This window comes from Balaenoptera ricei, chromosome 1, assembly GCF_028023285.1.
Source record: "Balaenoptera ricei isolate mBalRic1 chromosome 1, mBalRic1.hap2, whole genome shotgun sequence".
NCBI lineage: Eukaryota > Metazoa > Chordata > Mammalia > Artiodactyla > Balaenopteridae > Balaenoptera > Balaenoptera ricei.
The window spans coordinates 147,635,358-147,658,813 of NC_082639.1; the positions used below are offsets into that span (position 1 = coordinate 147,635,358).

Here is a 23,456-nt window from a genome sequence, read left to right on the forward strand (position 1 = left end):
AGAAGCCACCGCAATGAGAAGCCCGCGCACCGCAACCAAGAGTAGCCCCCCCTCGCTGCAACTAGAGGAAGCCTGCGCACAGCAACGAAGACCCAACGCAGCCAAAAATCAATCAATAAATAAATTAAAAAAAAAAAAAAAAAAAAAAAAAGCTAAGTATAACCATTGTTAGGATGTTCAGTTGGTTCTTGACTTTTCTTAAACTTCTAACATGAAGTGATCTATTCTGTTTATTATTTTATGTATTAGTTATATCCTGTCTATTTTAAAAAAATAACTGAGTATATGTGAGCCTTTACATGACCACCTGAGTACAGAAGGTTTTAAGTTAGGCTTTAAGGTACAAGTGCCAGGTAATGAAGAATTAGAAAGATAGTTTTACTATAAAACATGTGAAAACAATTGAACACACTTGAACACAGATTTTGACACTAAGCTTCCTGGAAACTAAGATAAAACAAAAACATTCTATGGAGGGGTATGCCAGTTCTCTCTCTCCCCTCAAGTATAAACTCTTTGAAAATGTTTTATATCTTTAAAAACTTCCCCAGAGAATTTAAAGTACCTAGTCAATACCTTATGACTTATATATGGAATAAGTCATAAGGTGTACAATCAATACCTTATGACTTATATATGAATATCTATTTTTAAAAGCTACTGATTTTTTAAAAAAAGACACACTTTCCAGGCATTGATCTTTAACTATGGAAAATATTTATTAGGGTATTATTATATAAGGAATATATATATATATATGGAATGACATACTGGACATGTCTCCAAAGCAGTTTTACAAGATAAATAGAAACATTGTCCATATCTTTTACTAGGGGCATAATTTAGTTGATTCTATCAAAAGAGAAAGTCCATAAATCATCTTGAACAAGATTTTCAAAAATGGGATCTTGAACAAGATTTTCAAAAATGGGATCTTGAACAAGATTTTCAAAAATGGGATATGTAGTTGCCATCTTCCATTTGTCCGTTTTTCCAGGGCTGGGCACTGTTTTGCTCTTACACACAGCTTAGAGATAGTAGTCAGCAGCTCTATTTCTTTCTAGTAACAAGAAAACTGAAGAGACGGTGACTGCTCCTTTTGCCAAAAACTCATTTTGAGGATTATTGTGTGCATAATTTATTGATCCTCGATCTAGAAGAATCTGATGCCTAATATTTACTGACTTGTGAAGAACACATAATAGAATTATAAAAATGCCTTCTGCTCTAAAATAATTTTGAATTAGAAAAAATCACAGTTTATGATTTTGTTTACAATCTTTTAATAGTATCCTCAGCTGTTGAATTATACATGTGTTTAACTACAGTATACCAAGCATGTATCTTTAGATCAATTCGTAGAAAATTGTGTAGAAGATGAGTAGTAGCTTTTTCTGACTTTGTAGTCCCTATTAACTTTAACCTAAATAATTATTCATCTTATATAAGCATTAAATTATTTCAACTATATGGATTTTATGTTGTGTCTAGGTACGGAATTGATCATTGTTATTATACTTTTGCCCATAATCTTAGTAAAGAATTCTTGTAAGACAGAAATCAAATGATTAATTCAAGGATGTAAGCCCTACCAAACATAGCCTACAATGGAGAAGCACCCTTAAGAGAAGTTGTGCCCAACTTCTTCTTCTGAGGAGATTTACCTACATTCTGTCTTCTGTAGCATCTCTCATCTCTTCTTTTCCCACAGGAATTTAAACTAGTCATTGATCTGAAAAATAACTAGAAGTGTTTTGTAAGGAGATATACTGGTTGTTTGCTTGATAAAAGGGAAGCCAGAAGCTTGGCTATAACCATCACATTAGATTAGAATTTCTGAATTTGTGTAATTAATTATGAAAATCTATTTTTTATTTTCACTTACCCTTTCAGTATTTCACAAGCAAATACTTGTTGTGTAAGTTATACAGAGAAACTGTTTATTTTTTTTAACTCATAGTGCCAGTGAAAAACCATGCCAGTGTTTCAGAATATAACAGAATCTCTGAAGCTGTGAGCATTAAAAGAAAACAAAACAAACACATTGTAGCATGGTTATTTTAATTGCCTTCGAAATCTATTATGTAGTATTCTGTCTTAATAATAGAAATATTTTTTTTCTGTTCTGAATTTTGGTGACATTAGAAAGTTATTCAACTTCATTGTTCATAACTTTTTGAATCTGAAATTATTGTCACCACTTCTCCCAGTTGGTTTGAGAATTTAATGTAGGCGATTTTAGTTCCTTGAGAGAAAATTGTTATATCTTTAAATTATTACTTGTAGATTAACTCACTTTGCTAATTTATGGGGGAAAAAAATTCTACTAGCGTCTCTTGCCCACAGCTCACTGTTACCCAAATTGCTTATTTTTCGCTAAGGTTATATTGTGTCCAGAGAGAACACATTTTCAATAAATCTAGTATTACATTTCATGTAATGAAGTTTGAAGGTAAATCACTACATGATAACTGAGTTGATTATGAAAGGTTCTGCATATAATTTAAGTGCTTACCACCAAAATGTGACTCTATGATACCTCAACAGTAGTATGTATACAAACAACCTCAGTTTTGAAAATCTGTAGTTTCACTCGTTTGGTGGTTATCTCTTTTCTGAAGAGTTTAATGTTCTTTCATTTTCTTTTACTTTTTTTAAATTGAAGTATAGTTGATTTACAATGTTGTGTTAGTTTCTGGTGTACAGCGGAGTGATTCAGTTATATATATATATATGCATATTCTTTTTCATATTCTTTTCCATTATGGTTTATTAAAGGGTATTGAATATAGTTCCCTGTGCTATACAGTAGGACCTTGTTGTTTGTCTATTTTATATATAGTATGTTGCACATTTTACTTTTACTTTGAAGTTGACTTTGTTGAGGGACATTCTGGAATCTGAATATAGTCTCAGTATCCAGGACCCACAAGGATAGTAAAATTCTCAAATGCTCAAGGCCCTTATATAAAATGGTATAGTATTTATGTATAACCTACACACATTCTCCTGTATACTTTAAATCATCTCTAGATTATTATTTTACATTTACAATGTAAATGCTATGTAAATAGGTGCCAGTGCACAGCAAATTCAGGTTTCACTTTTTGGAACTTGATGGAACTTGTTTTGCCAAATATTTTTGATCTATGGTTGATTGAATCTATAGATGTGGAACTGGTGGATATGGAGGGCAGGCTGTACAGAATACCAGAGTCAACCCCAAGAACCTTGTCTAAAACTAAGTCTAATTGTTGCTTTTTACACGAGAGAGATAAATTAAGAGTGGCCTATAGGTGTGAATGCGTACTCTTCTTAAATTTCATAATTATTATTAGATTGGTTTTCCAAAAACATTTTTATGTTGTATACTCATTCTTACATATTTTTTCCTTCTTAATTTTATGTTACCAGCTAACAATGCAGTGGATTTTACAACAGTGAAATTCCTGCTTCAGGATTCTGAAAGTTTGCTACATGCTTTCAGCACAAGGTCAAATTATGATGGTATTCTTCCACAGGCCTTTGCTCAAGTAAACAACCTACTCCAAACATTTATAGAGGTAAGATACCTTTGGAATGCCACTTAGAGTAGCTAATCACATACATTCTAAAAATGTATTGAGCAGACAACAGTAGGTAAAAGATTTTAACTTATTCTAACATACTAAAATCATTAAGTAAATATTAAGTGAATTGAATGGCGGGTAAGCAGTCCTTATTACAAGTTATAAAACACACATCCTCTTGTGGAAGCAGTGTCACAGCAGTTGTTGGGATTTTATATTATTTCACTTATGAATAGAAGAAAGCTGTGCATTGTTGCTGACTACTCATTTTTCAGTGCTCCTGACCAGTGGATCACAACATGCATCAGGATACTTTGGAAATTTTTTAAACATGCAGATGCCAAGCCGCTCTCAAACTTTACTGAATAAAACTTCTGGCAGTGGTGCCCAGTAATGTTTTTGTTCTTGTTTCATGTTTTATTTTGAAATAGTTTCAAACTTACAAAAAAATTACAAGAGTAATACAAAGAATTCTCATACATATCCTTTACCCCGATTTCCCAATGTTAATATTTTATCACATTTGCTTTATTGTTTTCCCTGTCTATCTACCTGTCTACTTATCTATCCAAAATATTTTTTCTGAACTGTTTAAGAGTATGTTGCAGGTATCATTCTCCTTTACCCCTAAATATTTCCATATATATATCTCCTAAAGAGTAAGGATATCTTATGTAACTAGTATAATTAATCAGAAAATTAATATTGACATAATTAATTATCTAACCTGCAGACCCTATTCAGACTTTGCCGATCGACCTACCAATTTTTTAACAAGTCTCCTCATGTGAGTCTTACGCAGTCCACCTAGCACTGATGGCCTTTTTGCCCCTTTAAAATAACTATGGGAGTTTTGTCCCTGGTAATACTGTATTTCTACAGTCTTCTAATTTCAAATCTAGAAAATTCTGGATAGTTTATATGCCCGAAATAGCTCAAAAAACTCAGCATCACAATTCTAGATAAGCTATTAATGGTACTTTCATCTAGTATGTATGTATCATATTCTTTTTTTCTTTGAGTTATTGAATTGGCCAGGTTTTTCTCAATGATTTTTTCTGGTAACATAGGTCCCACTACTTCTGAAGTAATGAAAGGATTAGATGATATTAAACTTAGTCATAGTTGGTGAGGAAAGAACTTACTTGCTTAAGAGAGTATCTTATGGAGTAAAAGAAGCATCTTTTTGATAAACTCATAGGAAATATATGATAATTCTTGAGGAAAGAATTGATTTAGGGGTGAATGATATTTTGGTTTAATATGACCAAAACATCAGTAGTTATATTTTTCTATGGCAAGTGTGACTTTTAGAACCTTTAGTAGGGAAGAATGGACCTGGGAATGTAGGAGTTGCAGCTTGAGTATTGTACTTGAATTGTGCAGGGGAAAATACATTATCCTTTTCCCTCACAGAACTGAGCCGTAAACCCCATCTTTACTGAAACAAACATGGTGAACAAGATGAAAAGTTCATGATACAGGCTTAGCAGTTTTTGAATTAAAATTATTGAGAATAAAAAAAATTAGGATTGACTGAGATAAAAATGTTAATGAATATCAAGATTCTTTCATCAATTGGAAACCTAGCAATGGGAGTTACCATGAAAATGTGATGTTAAAATTTAGTGTTGTTTATCACATAATGGTATGCCTATGATATATTGCCCACTTTTAAAAATATTGAATTATTACTTAGTAAGTTATTTCTTCTTGGATCCTGATTTTCCAGTTGTCACGTTAGTAAGCTTCAAGAAGGCAAGTGGCAAAGAATCTAGTATCCTCATTAGTGCTTTTCCCTCAGCACTTGGCATTAGTCTGATTGCTTGAAACCTGTGTTGTTTCCACAGTTAGAGCTCTGAAGTGTTGCTTTATTTTCATGTTTGAAACAATTCATTGTCCAAGTCAGCCAGGAACATTGTGATTTAGCTTGGGCTTTTAAAATACACTTTCAATAGGGTTTTGTTTTGTAGAATACATTAGATTTGATATATGACCTGAATACTTAGTCATGTGTCACTAACATGAGCAACAAAAAGAAATAGATTACCTCCAGGAATAGGATATCTAAATATAGTAACTATAAAAAAAAAAATCCCCCGTATCTGAATTTACCAAGTGTAGAAAATCTGGAAAAGAGAAATATTCTTTATTTGTTTGCTTCTGAGAAACAAAAATGGAAAGTTAAGTAGCATCATTTTCCAGATTTTTATATAGATGGGGTGGAGAAAAGGATATATATTTTTTTCTTTTATAAACCTTTTAACCACCATAAAAAAAAAAGACTTGCTCTTCCAGGAGATAGAATAATTAAAATAAGTCTTGTTAATAAACTTTAGACTTGTGTGCCTCAGACTTCCCATGCTGACTAGTTGTGTTTTTACCTTCTGGTTATTTAACCTCTCTGAGCCTTAATCCCTTCTTTTGTAAAAAGAGTATAATAATCTCTGCCTCAGACCTTTCATGACAAATAAATTAATATTTGTAGAGCACTTAGTGCCTAGCACATAGTAAGTGCTATATAAGTGTTTGAAAAAGCAATCCATTTGCATAGTTGTATACACTACTGTTTGAGAGCTGAGGAAGAGCACTGTGTGATGAGTAAACACATTTATTTCAGAACAAAATACATCTTTCCATTCATGTGTATTTATTAAGTCCATAATTAACGTAAACAGGCAATTTTCTTCCTGCCTCAAAAGAAATAAAAGGGAAATATTCTCTTTATAGTTGGAGAGAGATTATAACCCCATTCATAGACTACTGAAGGTCAAATCCTGTTCATGCCTCTTAGCATCTGTGTGACCTTGCATGAGTTACTTACCCTTTCTGTGCCTCAGTTATAAAATATAGATAATCACAGCATCTGCTTCATAGAGTAATTGTGAGGATTAACTTATATGTAAAGTTCTAAGAAAATTAGTAGTAAAGTCCTTAGAAAATTCTTGTACATGAGAAATGCTCAATAAATATTAACTGTTACAGTTTTGGAAATTTCCTTTTTTTAAAATTTGATAAACATGAAACTAATAAACCATGAATAATCCATGAAGCTAACCTTTGAAATCATACTTTTATCAACAAAGGAAACCTAGAGATTTTATTTAAGTTCACAAAGAAGTTATAGTAGTGCCAAGTCAAAAAACCCAAGTTAAAATCATAGTTAAAACTTTTTTTCCATTCTATCAGATATATTTTTCACCTAAGTTAATATTTTCCCCCAAGGTGATTTTTTTTAAAAATCACTTGAACCAGTAGTATCACTCTTTTACCCTGCTTAAAAATATGCTCAGATCTATTCTTAAATACTTTTAATTGGTCATGCTATTTACTGTACCATCTCCTTCCATCAACTACCAAACTTCTTAAAAGAGCAGTCTATAACAGTTGTTTCCATTTCTTTGCTCACTTATTTCTTAATCCCTTACAAGTAGAATTCTACTATACTCTGTAATAAATGGATTGGAAATATTGTTTGATATAAATGGAAAAGGAAATTTTTTTTAGCTCTGATGCTATTCTGGGAATATTCTGTGCATAATCAAGGACAAAGAATAATCAGCACTTCCCAGAAAGCTAGAACATTTGTAAGCAACAATTAACATTCTTTTTCTCTCACTTACTAGTGAAGGACTAGCTGCATATTATGTAATTCTTATTTCCCCAGGTCAAGGCAAAACTTAAGCAAAATCCTTCAAAAAATGCAGCGGGTAAAAGGCAAGAAGATAATTCTTTGATGAAATCTAATAACCAAGAAATCACCGTTTTCTCAGGTTCTCATCTTCCCCAACCCAACAGGCATCAAGAGATCTGGTCTATCCTAGAGAATGTTTGGATTACAATATATCAAAACAGGTACTAAATTTCCAAGAATTATTGAGTTTTAGGGTTTTCCATCATTCCTCTTATTCATTAAATAGTTAGTGTTTGGGTTGTGAGTTTAACAATATAGTTTGTACTAGATTATCATAAGAGGGCCTTTTGTCAAATTTGTACCCTTAGAAACAGTGATGCTTAACTAGGGGTGCACATCACAATTATCTGGAGAGTTTAAAAACTATATATGCCTAGGTTCTAAGAAGTGCTGATTCAGTAGGACTGAAGTGAAGCTGAACTAGTGCTTCTCTCCAGGTGATTCAGATGTGAAACCTTGATGAGAATCATTGCCTATATATGTCAAAACCAATGAATAGTCACCAAGATTGGCTAAACGAATTAACAGGATACAAAGCCTTAATAAGATTTAAAATAATGTAAAGAAAACATCAGTCTGGATTAGGGAAAATTCATGTAAAATTTTTTTAAAAGAAAGATAAATACTTTTACTTGAAACGGAGAAATACTTTTATTTCATACACATGAAGTATTATGGTCTTGGTAAAATGAAAAGATAGAGACCATTTGTGAGTAGTCTTTAAATAGGCTGCTGCTAGAGTAACTTAAAAAATAATTGAAAACAACTGGTTTTAAAGTAGGCCGACGCTCCCTTCCATACTTTTCCCCAAACCCATAGTCTTTATATAATTAATATGTTAATCTTACTATATGCTTTGTAGTATGATTTTGTCTCGAGGGCCCAGTTTGTTGTTTTGGATTAAGATCATTTATCTGTTCTAGTTGTCTACAAGAGCAGCAAAGTAATATTAGCACTCCACTTAAACATCTATTCTCAATCAGTCATAGATTTGGGACCCATTTTTAGTCCTTGACAACAATTAAAAATTTTTTTCGAACAAATATATAGTCTGTTATCCTAAAGAAATAACGATATCTGACATGTGAGGTAAAGAAAACAATATTTAAAATTTTGTATTTTCATATAAAGCAAAGGTTTTGTTTGTTTTGTCCAGTCTTAACATATTTTTAATGTTGTGGCTTATCAGATATTTTTGTTATCAGAAAGTTGTATATGCCAGAAATGATCACTTTAAAAATAAAGTAGTTTAAAACAATATCTAAGATATTTTAATCTTCCTTTCATTTAGAAAACATTTGAGTACTTTATGTACCTTAGAACTGACCTATAGTATACATACATTTGTGTTGGATGTTACAGAGTTCTTGGTAATTTCTGGATAATAGACTTTACATTATAGTACTTCAGTAAGTGAAAAATGCTTATATTATTTTATCGGTATATAGTTTTTAAAGCCTACTTCATTGTTTCCCATGCCTGGTTGTGTACCAGAGTCACTGTAGAACTTCTCAACATATTCATGCTTGAGCCTTTCACATAGAGATGCTCATTTGAAGATCTGGTAGGCCCTATGCACAATTTTTATAAAATAAAAATAATTTTTATAAAACGAAAATAATAATTTTTATAAAACTATTATTAGAGCACGTATGCACAACCTTAAAGAGGTTGGGGTTAGCAGATGTAAGCTTTTATATATAGAATGGATAAACAAAGTCCTGCGATATAGCACAGAGATCTATATTCAATATCCTATGATAAACCATAATGGAAAAGAATATAAAAAAAGAATGTACATATATGTATAACTGAATCACTTTGCTGTACAGCAGAAATTAACACAACATTGTAAATCAACTATACTTCAATAAAAAATATTGAAAAATAAAATAAAATAACAGAAATTTATTCACTCACAGTTCTGGAAGCTAGAAAGTCTGAAATCCAGGTGTCTGCAGAGTTAGTTCTTTTAGGAGGTTCTGAGGGAGAATCTATTATGACTGTCTCCTAGCTTCTAGTAGCTGCCAGCAGTATTTGTAGTATATCACTCCACTCTCTGCCTTTGTCTTCACATAGGGTAGTGCCCACCCTAATCCGGTATGACCTCATTTTAACTTAACTAATTACAAAGATCCTATTTTAAATAAGGCCACATTCTGAGGTTGTGGGTGAACATGAATTTTGGGGGGACACTGTTCAACCCATACAGCATATGTTTTGATTTTTTATATGGTTATTATTTGAGTACATTTTATATACCTTAATTTTTCTGTTTCATAGATGGCATAAACATCATTTTAATAGTTCGGTCTTTCATCAGGTGGCTAATTTACTATTAACACTTTTTTTTAATATTGTTGAACATTTAGGTGATTACTAATTGTTACCCAGTTATGAATAATTATTAATATGTGAGAGATTTCTAAAATTGGAATTACCAGAGTAAAGTGTATGAACACTTGTAACATCCAGTTTCAGCAAACTCTAAATCTGATGTCTGATTTTTTTTCTTCATCCTTATGTACGGGAGTACTGTCAGTACTTACATACTGACTTGAATATAAATTGATATTATTACTTCCCTTCCATCTCTTATGGTCTCTTAGAGTGAAACATTATTCACGTAGCTTTTACAGTATTACTTTAGATTTGACCTGTATAGTTGTTGATCGATATCTTTTGCATGAATGGTAGCCTGGACATTCACAAGTCACTGTCTTTTATTTCTAATTTAAATAAGTTAGCATTATGAGAGATGAGTTATAAATATTACCTAATTTTATACATTAGAAATCGAAATACTTGAATTACACTAAATATGCATGTGTACCTATGAGCATCTTTTTCTCTGTTTTAGCATGGATGTGTTTCAAAGATTGGGCTCAAATTCAGCTCTGATGTCTTCAAAAATAGCATCATTTGAAGAAGCATTTGTATATCTTCAAAAGTTAATGGAAGCTGTTAAGGATATTCTTGAAGGAATTCAGAGGTAAATACTAACTAATTTTTAAGTTTATTACTTTCATCTTTCTTTTAGGTTTATCAGCTTTTTCAGAGTTGCTGGGAGTCTTCCAGCAAGTTTTATAAACTAATGGCTTTTAGATTTAACTTTTTTCCCTCCCTTGCAAAGAATCCCTATTTCTAATTTGGACCACACAAATGTTTCCACTTTTTTCCTTTCTAGAAAAAAATAGACCAGATTGTAAGCTTCATAAGGAACTTTATTTTCTTTATTGCATAACTATAGCTCCATGAACAGTGCCTGACACATAATGGGCCCTCAGTAATTACTTGTTGAATGAAAAATATGCGTTAAGGTAATTATCACTGCCCTTTAAAAACAAATATATGTTAATGTTTGTTAACATGATTGATTTCATCCAATACAGTCTCACAGTACCACAAACTGGAAAAGTTTGAGAAGCAACGCAGTCTTTTTTTTTTTTTTAAGGAACTCCTTTATTTATTTATTTATTTAATTTATTTGTGGCTGTGTTGGGTCTTCATTTCTGTGCGAGGGCTTTCTCTAGTTGCGGCAAGCGGGGGCCACTCTTCATCGCGGTGCGCGGGCCTCTCACTATCGCGGCCTCTCTTGTTGCGGAGCACAGGCTCCAGACGCGCAGGCTCAGTAGTTGTGGCTCACGGGCCTAGTTGCTCCGCGGCATGTGGGATCTTCCCAGACCAGGGCTCGAACCTGTGTCCCCTGCATTGGCAGGCAGATTCTCAACCACTGCGCCACCAGGGAAGCCCGCAACGTAGTTTTATGATGCTTTGAGACTTAATACATACATGATTTTTTTAAATATTTGTGATGTATATAGAAAACATAGTTCCAGAAAGGTATAGAATGGACCATACCACCTGTGTAGCATGAAGTCAGATGTTTTCTTTTGTGGCACTGAAGAATACTAAACTTAATCTTGCAATTTTTTCTGTATATACCAAAGTTGCTTGACCTGAATTAGGCATGCAGCTTGCTGACAGAAGAATACTGTTCTTTATAAATTAAAAACACCAAATCAAAACTGATTTGATTTTAGCATGTCAAATCTATTGTTTAGATTTTTAAAACAATAGCAGCTTTTGGTTTTGTTTTCACTTCTCTTTAAGGGTTTTTGGAAACTTCATCTCGTTGTTAATGCATAAAGCATTTGTACCTCTTTTTGGATCACTTGGCTATTATGATTCTTAGAATAAAAAATCACCAAAGCTTTTTGCCACTCTTAAGTTACTAATGAATTGAAGATGTAACAGATCCCAAGACAAGTTAAGTATCATCTCTAAGTGCATGTAGTCTCTTTTTTTATTTAAGGCAATATTAAACAAGAGTAGCTCTGTGAAGAAGAAATATTCAGTTCTGATGTTAGCTATGTAAAAGCTGTTGCACCTGCTACATTGCATAAAAGCCATGCTTGACACATTACCTTTTCTACAGAAAGTAGCGATATTAGTCTGAATTCAATTACTCAACAAATGTTTATTGAGCACCGCCTGTGCTTGGCATCATGCTAGCTCTGGGGAATCAAAGATAAATGAGATGCAAACTCTGACTCCAGTGAGCTTGTAGAAATAGTGCAAACAATCACATTGAAACAGATAATTGCAATAGAGAGTTATATCTTAATAGGAATACAGGCAGTGGAGCCAGGGAGAGTCTGGGAAAAGATGAGACTGGATCAAGGTTGGAGGGGAATGTCTTATAGGCTGCATAAAGCAGTTTCCACTTTATCCTGTAGGCTAGTATTTCACACATCCAGAGCCGTCAATTATGTGCCTTGACAGAAGTGTTTCTGGTCCAAAAAAATTCGGAAATGTTGCATACTATATTACCCACTCAGAAAATCACTATACATCCATTAATAGCTTTTATAGACTTTGCTGTAGAGAAAACTTCTTAATTTTAGAAGCTTTAAACATATTGTTCCCTGGACCCCACCCCAGAGATTCTGATGGAATTGGTCTGAGAGTGTGCCTAGCTATCAGGATTTTACAAATTTCTCCAGGTGATTCTAATGTGTAGGCAGTGTTGAGAACCACTAGCCAGTATGCTTAACCAGCTGTTCTCAGAGTGTGGGCACAGAACTAGCCTCATCATCACCACCTGGAACTTGTTAAAAATGCAAATTCTCCAACTCTACCAGACCTCCTGAACCGGAAACTCTCGGGGTAGGGCCTTGCAGTCTGTGTCCTCCAGGTGATTCTGTGCACACTAAAGGCTGAGCACCATGGGCCTAAGTGGTGCTCCGCCCTGGTGGCCAATTATAATCATCTGGGAGCTTAAAAAAAAAAGAGAGAGAACAATGGCCGGGTGCTGCCTTAAACCTATTCAATCTGATTCTCTGGGAGTGGGACCTGGGTGTATGCATTTTTATAAACTCCCCTGGTGAATCTCATGTGGAGTCATGGCTGAGAAGGTATAGCATGTACTGCTTTCATAAACTATATCTAAGGAAGTAAATACTTGAATTTTAAGGCTGATTCAGTTTTGTTAATCTTTCCTGTAAGTGTACATACCTCCAGGAATAAGAAAATGTTAGTTGTTCTGCTACTTTTTATCATGTGACCTGGAGTAAATTGTCTTGAGCCTCAGTCTTCATCTATAAAAGAGGCATAATAATGCCTTCCCAGAGCTTTTCATAAAGTTATTGTGCTTTGAAAGTCGGATGTTGGTATAACTAACCAAACCAGTGATTCTCTGCTTATTTGTTGGGGAAGATAAGAGTTCTAGATCTTATCCCAGGCTTACTGAAATCACAGTATCTGTAGGTATTTTGTAGAGGAGGGAAATTGTATTTTTAACAGGCTTTCCAAGAGATTTATGTGCAGTTGGTGGGGGACCACAGTTAAAGAAATTAATCCAACCTCCTGTAATAAATATACTAGAACCTCTTGAGTTACCAGCAGAGGGCATTATGATTAAAAAGTTTGCCCATTTAAGCATTCATTAATCAACAGAAACTACTAAAATTGCAAGTTTTTTTTTAAACCTTCAAACAGTGGACATTTAAAAAAAAATGTAGTAAAAGTTAATGTATATTGTTTTGTCAAGTGAATATGTGGTCTTAAAATCCTTTAAAAAACAGGGTCATGTTAAAGTAAGTTCAGTTAAAAAATTGGAGGTTGGCTGACTATGAGTGGATTTTTAAACGTTGAAAAATACACTCAAATTTGTAGTGACTACAAATTCATTAGTATTTTGGATGCTTACTAAAATGAAATAGTTTCATTTAGTTTTGAGATGCATGCTCAGTGAATATTTGTCAACTCTATTTCTTTTTATTATAGCAGATCATTTATAGTGTTACATTACGAATCAATAATAGATGACCTGTTAACCAGGTCCTTCAGTTAAAGAAGTGAATGAAAATGTGTTTGTTGAACTAAGAGTTCGGGCTTCTAGTTCCAGATCTTTCCCATTGTAGCTGACTTCAGGCATGTCATCTACCCTAAGCTACAGTTTCTTTCTTTAGTAAGTGAGAATACTCATGCCTTCTTCACGTGATGTGTATGAAGATACTTTTTAAACTGTAACGTATTTACAAGTGTTAGTCTTTATTTTCTCTTTAAAGCTGATACGTTAAACTTGAAATGTTTAAAAGTGTGTTATTTCAATTTTAATAGGGGTCTAAACATGATTGTCGTAAGTTAAGATTGAAAATATTGATGTAACAGTTCTTCACACAGTTATACAATTAGGAGCAGAATACCTAATTTGGTAAAAGTTGAAAATGGGATGGGAATATCGCTGATTTCTATACTTTCTGCACACTTTCTCCTTGGGTAGGAGAGTGAACTTATTTGCTCTTGGTTTAGAGATTGCTTCCCTCTTATCTTTCCTTTTATACATATACAGGATTAATTTGAGCACTTTTGTTAATGGTTTTCTTATCTAAACACTAGCAAACTAGTCAATACTCTTTCCATGTAAACAAAAGTGTTTTAAGATTTATTTTTTAGGGCAGTACAATCTAGTCTCATTTTATACTTTAGTGAACTTATGTCTAGATTGATCAAGTTACTCTCAAGATCACAAAAACCTTTTGCTTAGTATATAAAGATTATACAGCTTCATTTGGAGTGAAAAATTAATCGAAGAGTCATATGGAAAATTCTAAAACTAAGAAAACTTCTACTTGTACATTAATCAAAAAACATTAAATGTCTTGTGCTTAGATTGACATATCTACAAAGTTAACTAAACAGGTCATGTAATCCAAATCTGAGGCATACTATAAATGTGTGCAGCTTCAACCTGAAAGATAATACTCACAATAACAGTGAATGTATGTTTTTGTGTCTGTGAAGTAGATGATGAGCTGCCTGGTTTAGAAGCAGAGGAGAGGAAAGGGGAAGGGTGAGGGTAGGAAATTGCAGTCTGCCTACGTTTTAGAATCATGTTTGTGTGTTTCACCTTTCTAAAATAAGGTTGAAATTATTAAAAAGAAAAAAACCCCAAATTGTAGCATTTGAACCCAAAACTATAACTAGACCATGCTTAAGTGTGTATATTCATTTTATCACTTGGTTTAATATGTAAAACTTTGTATTTCTGTGTCAATTTCATGAACTCTAGATTTCCAGCTCAAGTAACCTTGGATGAAGTGGTTAAAATAATGAATGTTTTCTCAATTTCATATTTTGAATCTTATGGGGGGGTTATCAATAACTTGGCACATTTTGTGGGTGAGGGAACTTTTTTTATATGAAGGGATATCTCAAGTTTAATTAATTAATTTTTATCTCTTAAGCTTAGATGATTTTTTTTTCTAGCTGTCATATTTGGTTTGATTGTTTTTAAATATAGACTGAGTGCTAAATGGTGCCTTGGACACAATCATATTCTGGATGGACATTCATTTGTGATCATAGTACATGATTTTGGAAAATGAGACTTCTGCTTGAATTTAGGAAAGGAAGATGATTAATTTTTATCATCTTCAAATGCTTTTAGTAATCTTCAAAACCTTTGTAACCTCTGTTACGTTCCTGTGGCTTTGGTTTGAAATACCTTATAGAGCTGGTTTTCTAAAACAAAACAATTATAATCACGAAACTGGGTATTTTTACATGTGTGTGTGTTATTTACATATATAAATCCTTGTTAAGTCTCACAAGAAAGAATTTTCCTTTTACTCTCTTACCCCATTTTAACATAAGAACAAAACATATACTGGTATAACCATACATAATTCCTGGGAAAAGGAATCCTGCAATCACAGCAGTTTTTTTATATCTACTAATGATTTAGTAGCTTCAAAGAGTGTGGAGTTCGCATTTGAGAGAATATTAACTTAATATTGTATGTTTTGATAGCTGACCTCTTGAGGTTTTAGAAAGGTTATTTAGAAAAGGTCATCCTTCTGTTGACACAAAGATAACACTCTTTAGGCTGTTTTATAGATTAAGTTAATTTTTGAAACAAAAGTTTTTATGAAAGACGTAGAAAATAAAGACCTTAAAATTAGTGGCTTTTCAGCATCTCGACTCATTGCAGTGTGCAAGATGTTCAGCCGTTGATAAAAAATTTTCTTTGTCTAGATTGGAGAGGTTTATCCATGTTTAGGTCTGACCTACTTTCTTTGAGGCTTGGCCTTTCTACCCTTAGATAATTAGACTTCACCTTCCCTCCCCCATTAGGGTTTCCACAGATATCACTGCACCTCTTTATCAGATTTTTCATACACCCCATGTCCTGTATATCAGTCACTATGTTGAGTAAGAGAAAATAATACAACCTTTTATTTTAAAATGAAAAGGTTTAGTTGCTTCACCCTCCATGCTATCATTTTAGACCTTTTTCATAATTTATTTCATAATCAGCTCCCTAAGACTTTGACCACTTTTAGGGCAGGAACTTTGCTTACTTTTCTTCATTTTACTTTTCTATACCTAGATTTATACCTGTATGACGCATAGCAGACGGTTAAAAAAAAAAAAAAAGCGGGGGGGGTGTGTTGAATGGTTGAATGAGTCTTTTATAGTCTATCTGGTGGAGGGCAACTTCTTGTGGGGCTAAATGCTGCTAATAGTACTACATTATGACATTAGATGAATAGGTAATATAGAGGTTCCAAAAAAGATACAGAAGAGAGAAGCGCAAGCTATGAAAGGGTAAAGAATAAAATCAGGAGGAAGGAGAAAGACTGGAACAAAGAGATTGAGGAGATAAAAAAGGTATTTATGTCTAGAACAGATGATGGAGCCTCCAGTAATTTGCCCAAATGGCTCTTGTGGTCCCATGTTATCCTTAATTGCTTAATTCTGATCTCTCTATATCAACTATCTAAATTAGGGTTAGAAGAAGGAAAGACGAGATGTAATGGAAGTGATTGAGACTTAAGGAATATAAGCAGGCGTTTCTTATATAAGACATATAATATATATAAAATATAGACAGTAAAAGCTTTTTATGGTATCTATATTACAGTTTGATAAACACAGGTTTAACATAACATTTATATCAAATGTATGTAATTCATAGTAAAATTTATATTAAATTAGCTGACAAAATATGTGGCATCCACATATTAATCTGACTGAATTATCCAACACAGCTGATATTTTTTTAACCTTCCTCTTTAATGCTACTGAAGGTAATAGATCACACATGACTTACTTTTTAGAATAACTAGATTTCATTTTATACATTTGAAGCTCTTATCTATGCTTCCTAGCATTTGTAATTCAAGAATAGGAAATAAGGACCTTTATTTTTATCCTAAATGTCAGCGTTGTGAGGACCTTTATTTTCATCCTAAATATCTGCGTTGTGATGCCAGTTATTCCTGCTACCCCTAAAGCATTTCTAAGTGTCGGTGTTCTTTTGTTTTAGTCAGTAAAATCCAGTTTTGATGATGGAGTTAAATATTTCCCACTTGATCACACCAGAATCAAATAATCAAATATAAATGAAGATTACTTCTTGAAGATAACAAATATTTTACTCTGTTTATAGAGTTGTTTTCATTTAAAATCAATACTTTAAAATTTTCCTTTTGTAGCTGGTTATTTCTTTTTTTTTTTTAAACAGCTAGTTTTTTTTTTTTAATTAATTAATTAATTTATTTATTTATGGCTGTGTTGGGTCTTCGTTTCTGTGCGAGGGCTTTCTCTAGTTGCAGCAAGCGGGGGCCACTCTTCATCGCGGTGTGCGGGCCTCTCACTATCGCGGCTTCTCTTGTTGCGGAGCACAGGCTCCAGACGCGCAGGCTCAGTAGTTGTGGCTCACGGGCCTAGTTGCTCCGCGGCATGTGGGATCTTCCCAGACCAGGGCTCGAAACCGTGTCCCCTGCATTAGCAGGAAGATTCTCAACCACTGCGCCACCAGGGAAGCCCCAATTAATGTTTCTTTTTTGCTAACATTAAGATAGAATATGTTTTGACAGCACATAGCTATATATTTTCCCCAACTTGATTGTTGAGCTAAGACAAATAAGTAAAATCATCAAAATTATATTTTTTTATTAAAGATAGTTATTTATGCAGATTTTATTTAAACTCTTGATAACGTAGATGAAAAAGTGTAAGTACTTTTGTACAGCATTGGAGTGTAAGGTAGTATAAAGAATGTATCAGTCTTCTTTAAAAGGATTTGCATCCATTTATGAGGGTGACTATCCTAGAAAAAGTGAAATACTCAGACCTTTTGGGGGGTTACTAGATACTGACTCTGAGTTAATACTAATCTCCGGGGACCTAAAATTTCACTGTAGTTGGAGAAATGATCAGGGAAACAGATCTACCTTGATTAATAAGCAGTTACTACTGGTTTGTTTGGAAACTTGGAAAAAACAGAATTTGAGGATTGGTGACAGCAAAGTCTAGAGGAGAGATGTGTGAATGGGCATCTTGTAATGGGCACAGAGTATGAGGGTATTTGTGTCCCATGTGAGTACTCATCAAAGACTACCCACTGCAGTGGAGACTCTCAGTAGTCAAATGGACAAGATCAGCAGTCCTGTGGATGTCAGTCACCCTCTTCCCCTAGCCACCGCAGTGTTTGGTCAGTGAGCTCATATGCAAAGGGACAATAGCAGCCTGGATAACATGAGCTCAAACGTGGGACTTCCCCTTATGAAGGCTGCTCTGGACGCTACCACTGCTGAGAGCCCAAACTGCCAACAGCTGAGGCAAATGCTAAGCAGTCTATAAGGCACCATTCCCTAGGGTACCATCAAGCCACTAGTGGCAGTGATTCAGACCCCTTCCGTCATGAAGGGGGCAGTGATTTGTCCTCACTGGAATAGACACTTCTTTTACATATGGAATTAACTTCTCTCACTGCAGTGCTTCTATAGCAAAAGAAGTACAGCTATGGTTACATGGAATTCGCTGGCTTTATCATATACTACTAATCTAAGGAACTGGCTTGGTAAAACACTGTAGAAGACTTATTTTCCATACCAGCTGTAACCTATGAAGTTAGGGTGCTGTCCTAGATAATGCTGTATATGATGCTGTTTCTTCCTTAGTCAGAATGTAGATCCAAGAATCAAGGGAAACAAGTGGTAATGGTTTCTCCACAATTAAACCAAATAACTCTTCTGTTAACAAGTACTGTTTCAGTCATTGCTGAGTCAGGAAAACAGAAGCCACTCTAGGTATTTCAAACAAAATTTAATATACAAACTTAATTTCAGTGCTATTGGAAGGACTGGAAGAGCAAAGGGGAGAAAGTGGTAATATCTGGAGGGGCAAAAAAGAGGAGGATTTTTAATGGATTTTGAAATTTTCTGTATCTTTTTGCCCTCTGTACCATAGGAGCACAATACTACATGATTACTGTACTTATTTTTAAAAAGTCAACAGTTCCTCTAGATTGCTTGGAAATAGTTGTAAACAATTACAAGAAGTGGATGTGATCCTATAAAATATTTTGTGTGTAGAAGTAGAAACATTCTTCAGTCTAGTGTTCCATTCAATTAAGGTGTAATTGTTATGCTTCCTTTACATATATAGGCTTAGGACCTAATGTACAAGCAACCATCTGTTCTCAGACAAAACAAAGAAAATCCAACTTATTTTCAGAACCTTTAATCAGGAATTAATTTTCTTTCATAAATGTGTAAATTTTCAAAGAAGTTACAGAGATTTTATTATAACCTGAGTCAATGCACTTTTCATACCTATCTGTTTTCAACTTTCTATTGAAAAGTCGCTTAAAATAGAACTCCATGTTCAGAAATTTAACTGACAGTTCTTCAACTCAGATACTTCTGTGACAGAATGACTGATGTAGGAAGGGGCCGTTGTCTATACACCTACTCCTTATGAATTTCTACACTCCACCTCAGGTCTGTGTCTTACCTGGGCTCAGGGGTGATTGGTTCCTGCTGCCACGATCATATCTGTCTACCACCAACAGAGGTACTAATTTCTCTTCTCATGCCGAGATATGGAAAATATTCTCTCTTAGTTCAACTAAGATACCGTAGGACTTTATAGAAGGAACCTTCACTAAAAGGCTAATGAATATATGACTAAGCAAAAGGAAAAAAAATAGACAAAAGCAGTTCAACAATTCCTCGTGCTGAACCAATCAAAAGATTAGCTGCAAAAGAAATTTCATACTTTGCAGTTTATGTAGTTGATGGTTTTTTCCCTTACCTCAGCCCTCATGTTCTGGGTCACCTATTGCTAAATCCCAGAACTTACTGGCTTAAAACAATAGCAGTCAATTATTTATTTTCTCTAATGGTTCCAGGGCTTGACTGGACACGTGTGGGTAGTTCTCACTTGAGAGCTCTTGTGCGGTTGTGGTCAGATGGTGTCTGGAGTCATCTCAAAGGCTGGCTGATGCTGGCTGTCACCTAGAACACGAACATGTAGCATCTCCATGTAGCCTGGGCTTCCTCATAGACTGAAGGCTGGTTTCCAAGATCATCCCAAAATAACAGGTGGAAGCTCTATTGCCTGTAATGACATTGCCTCTCTTGACTGAAAGTGTTATTTTGCTTTCATTCTTGATTGATACTTAACTGTGTGTAGATTGTAGGTTGACAGTTATTTTCCCTAGGCACTTTTTAAAAAATATTTATTTATTTATTTGGCTGTGCCGGGTCTTAGTTACGGCACGCGGGATCTTTTTAGTTGCGGCATACAGGATCTAGTTCCCTGACCAAGGATCGAACCCAGGCCCCCTGCATTGGGAGTGTGGAGTCTTAGTCATTGGACCACCAGGGAAGTCCCTCCCTAGACACTTTGAAGATGTAATTTCATTATCTTATATCTTCTTGGAAATGAGTAGTCAGCTGTCAGCATATTGCTTTTTTCTTAGCTGGTAATCTGTCTCTCCCCCCACCCCCGTCCCACCCTGGAATGCTTTCAAGATTTTCTTCTGTAACGTTTATGTTTGGTAATTTTATCACAAGATGTCTAGGTATAGGTTATGTTTTATTTATCTTTCTTGAGATGTGGTGTGTTTTCTTCAATCTGAAGACTCATATCTTTAACTCTGGAAATTCTCAATTATTATCTCTTCAATTATTCTCTCCCTCATTCTCTTTAATTCTCTTGTTTCGGAATTCCTATTGCTGACTCTCCTCATTCTGTCAGCCGTATCTCTTGACTCCTTTTTTCCTTTTTCCATCTTTTTTATCCCTCTGTGCTGTATTCTGAATAATTCTTCAAATTTATTTTCTGATTCATTAATTATTTTTACCAATTTTTAATAATTTTATTTAATCATTAAAAATATATAATACCTTCACATTGCTTAAAAATAATTCAATACGTGAAAAAGAATATACAGTGAGTGAAAATTCTTCTTTCCATGTCTTTTACCTCAGTTAGCTCATTATCTTCAAGGACAATCAAAATTAATTAGTGTAGACTCTCTCTTGTCTATACTTTTGCTTATGCTACCTGTTTTAAAGTGAGACTAGCCTGTAAGCTCTATAAGGACAAGAACTCTTTGTTTTGGTTTTTGATATATCCCCACCTCACCCAGGAGTTAATGTATAATGAGTAATCAATTAGTACAGAAATAGAGAGAAAGAAACTGCCTGGTCACCTGGATCTTAACACCATGATTTCATAGTTTTGGAAGAGTTCATCCTCAAATTTGTAAGTTTAGGAATTTTATTTTACCAGTTTACTGAAAACTTACCGGACTCAACAGTAACCAAATTTAGAAGAAAGCAAGCTGATATATCAGAATGCCCATTTATTTATTTACATTGAAATCAGTAACTGCCAGCTGAACCTAAATATTTATAAATTAAGTGACTCCTAGAGGAAAGTTTAGGCTGCAAACTAGATTACTACCAAGTTTTCTTGCTGACTGCTGGGGATGTTGACCTCAAGCTAAAGTCATCTCTTTTCTTCTCTGGAATTTTATTTGCCAAATAGTCAGGTCAGCCTTTCCCCTATACAGGGATATTCTTTTTCTTTAATCCCCTTTTCTAAGCTCTGTGCAAACTACTACTTCTTGTCAATTATGTCAACTAATAGTTACCTGAAAATGTCAAAACACAACTGGTCAGATTTCAGTGTTATTTACATTGCTTAAATTACATTCCTATTTCCCTAAGGTGCTATCTTGATGACTTTGATTAGAATTGGCTGATTACTAAGGTCTATCAGCAGCATGTTTGCACACCATGTCTTAGGGTTGGTATTAATCTCATGTGTTACATATCTAGAGGCATTTTGTATACTGAGTAGGAAAGTGGTCATAGAGCTATCTTCCCTGGGTTCATATCACTGCTCTGTTACTTCCTAGGTTTCTGACCTGAGCAAGTTACTTAAAACCTTTTGTCCTCCGTTTTCTCAAAAATGGAGAAGTAAAAGTATCTTCTCATAGGATTAATGAGGAAGTGAATTACTGTATGTAAAGGACTTAGGACAATTTAGAACAGTACCTGACAAATAGTATATAAATTATTACTATTGCTGTTGTTTTGTTGTTATTATTCTTACTGATTTATATTTCAGAAAAAAAATTTTTTTTTGCCTTGGTTCTAAATTGTGGAGGTTTACTCTCTTTGGAAACCATACTCTCTGTGTGGACTAACTATAGGATCATTCTTATACTGTTCTTGTTCAGATGCAGCGTTACCTTAGATTACTGTGTGTTTCATAACTGATCCTGTTGACAGTCCCTTTACTACTTTTCCATATTAGTATCCTTTTTTCCTACTGTTAGCAGAACTTCTGGTTCCAGCATTAACTCCTTAATGCCTGGGCTATTGTGATCATCTTCTAATAGGTCTCCTTGCCCTTAGGCTCCTTTGACAGTTCCTTAAACTCCTTAAATCATATTTTAATGGTTTCATTTTTTCCTTTGTTCAAAAACATTTATTTTCTCTTATTCCCCTCTGGTTCAAATACAGCCTTTCCAATTTGTCAGACAAGGCTTTTGACTGCTTGGTCCTAACATACCTTTTTAGTCTTATAGTCCTCTAGACTACTTTGTAGTTAAGCCAAATTAATTTTTTTGTGGTTTTCAAAGCAAGCCTTATGTTTTCTTAATTCTGAACCTTGACACAATATCTTCTCAGAGCTTGGAGTGACCTCTTAATCTACATGTATTTTTCAAAGTTTTATCCATTTGTCCAGTCCCAATTCAGAAGCCACCTACTACAAACAGACTTTACAGTTGGTTTGTATTGAACCCTTAAGGTTCTTAGCACATGTTGCCTCCCATTATAATTATTTGCAGACATTTTATCTCTGCTCCTAAATTGTGAACTCCATGAGGCAGGATCAATATCTTATTATATCCTTGGTATTCCTGAGATATCTTGCATGTTGCTTTGAACCCAGTACTATTTGATAATAGTAATAAATGAATAAATAAGTAACATTTACTAAGTAGTTAGTATGTCCCAGTCACTGTACATAGGTAAAGCTCTTTACCTATGTGATCTTATTTAATTCATACAATAACCCTCTCAAGAGATGCTACTGTTACCGAACCAGGCTCATTTGCCTTTCTCATAACGAGCCAAACGCTGAGGTGTCAAGGTTTGCAACAGAGAAAGAGTTGGTTCACGAGGCAGCCAAGTGAGGAGATGAGAGAACAGATTTCAGATCCACCTCCCTGAAGGCTGGGGGGCTTGGGGTATTTATGGGCAGAGTGTATAGGGTGGTCAGAAGTGCAGGGGAAGGTGACTGGAGGTAGGAAAAAGGTGCGGTAATTGCTGCTTTGCTCAGCCGTATCTGAATTACATGCTTCTTCATGGGATGCA

The 23,456-nt window shown here is 34.3% G+C and overlaps 1 protein-coding gene across 16 annotated transcripts in view; it reads left to right on the forward strand.

Annotated features, from left to right (window-relative positions):
• Nucleotides 1-23,456, forward strand: part of SWT1 (SWT1 RNA endoribonuclease homolog) — a 101,764-nt gene that overhangs the window by 43,329 nt on the left and 34,979 nt on the right. For 12 of the 16 annotated variants that reach the window (XM_059937868.1, XM_059937897.1, XM_059937877.1 and 9 more), the window contains 3 exons: nucleotides 3,415-3,563; nucleotides 7,237-7,424; nucleotides 10,124-10,255. In XM_059937868.1, the coding sequence (XP_059793851.1) occupies nucleotides 3,415-3,563; nucleotides 7,237-7,424; nucleotides 10,124-10,255 (469 nt within the window). The remainder of the gene's footprint in view (nucleotides 1-3,414; nucleotides 3,564-7,236; nucleotides 7,425-10,123; nucleotides 10,256-23,456) is intronic. The other 4 variants (XR_009505646.1, XR_009505643.1, XR_009505645.1 and 1 more) reach the window with 2 other exon arrangements.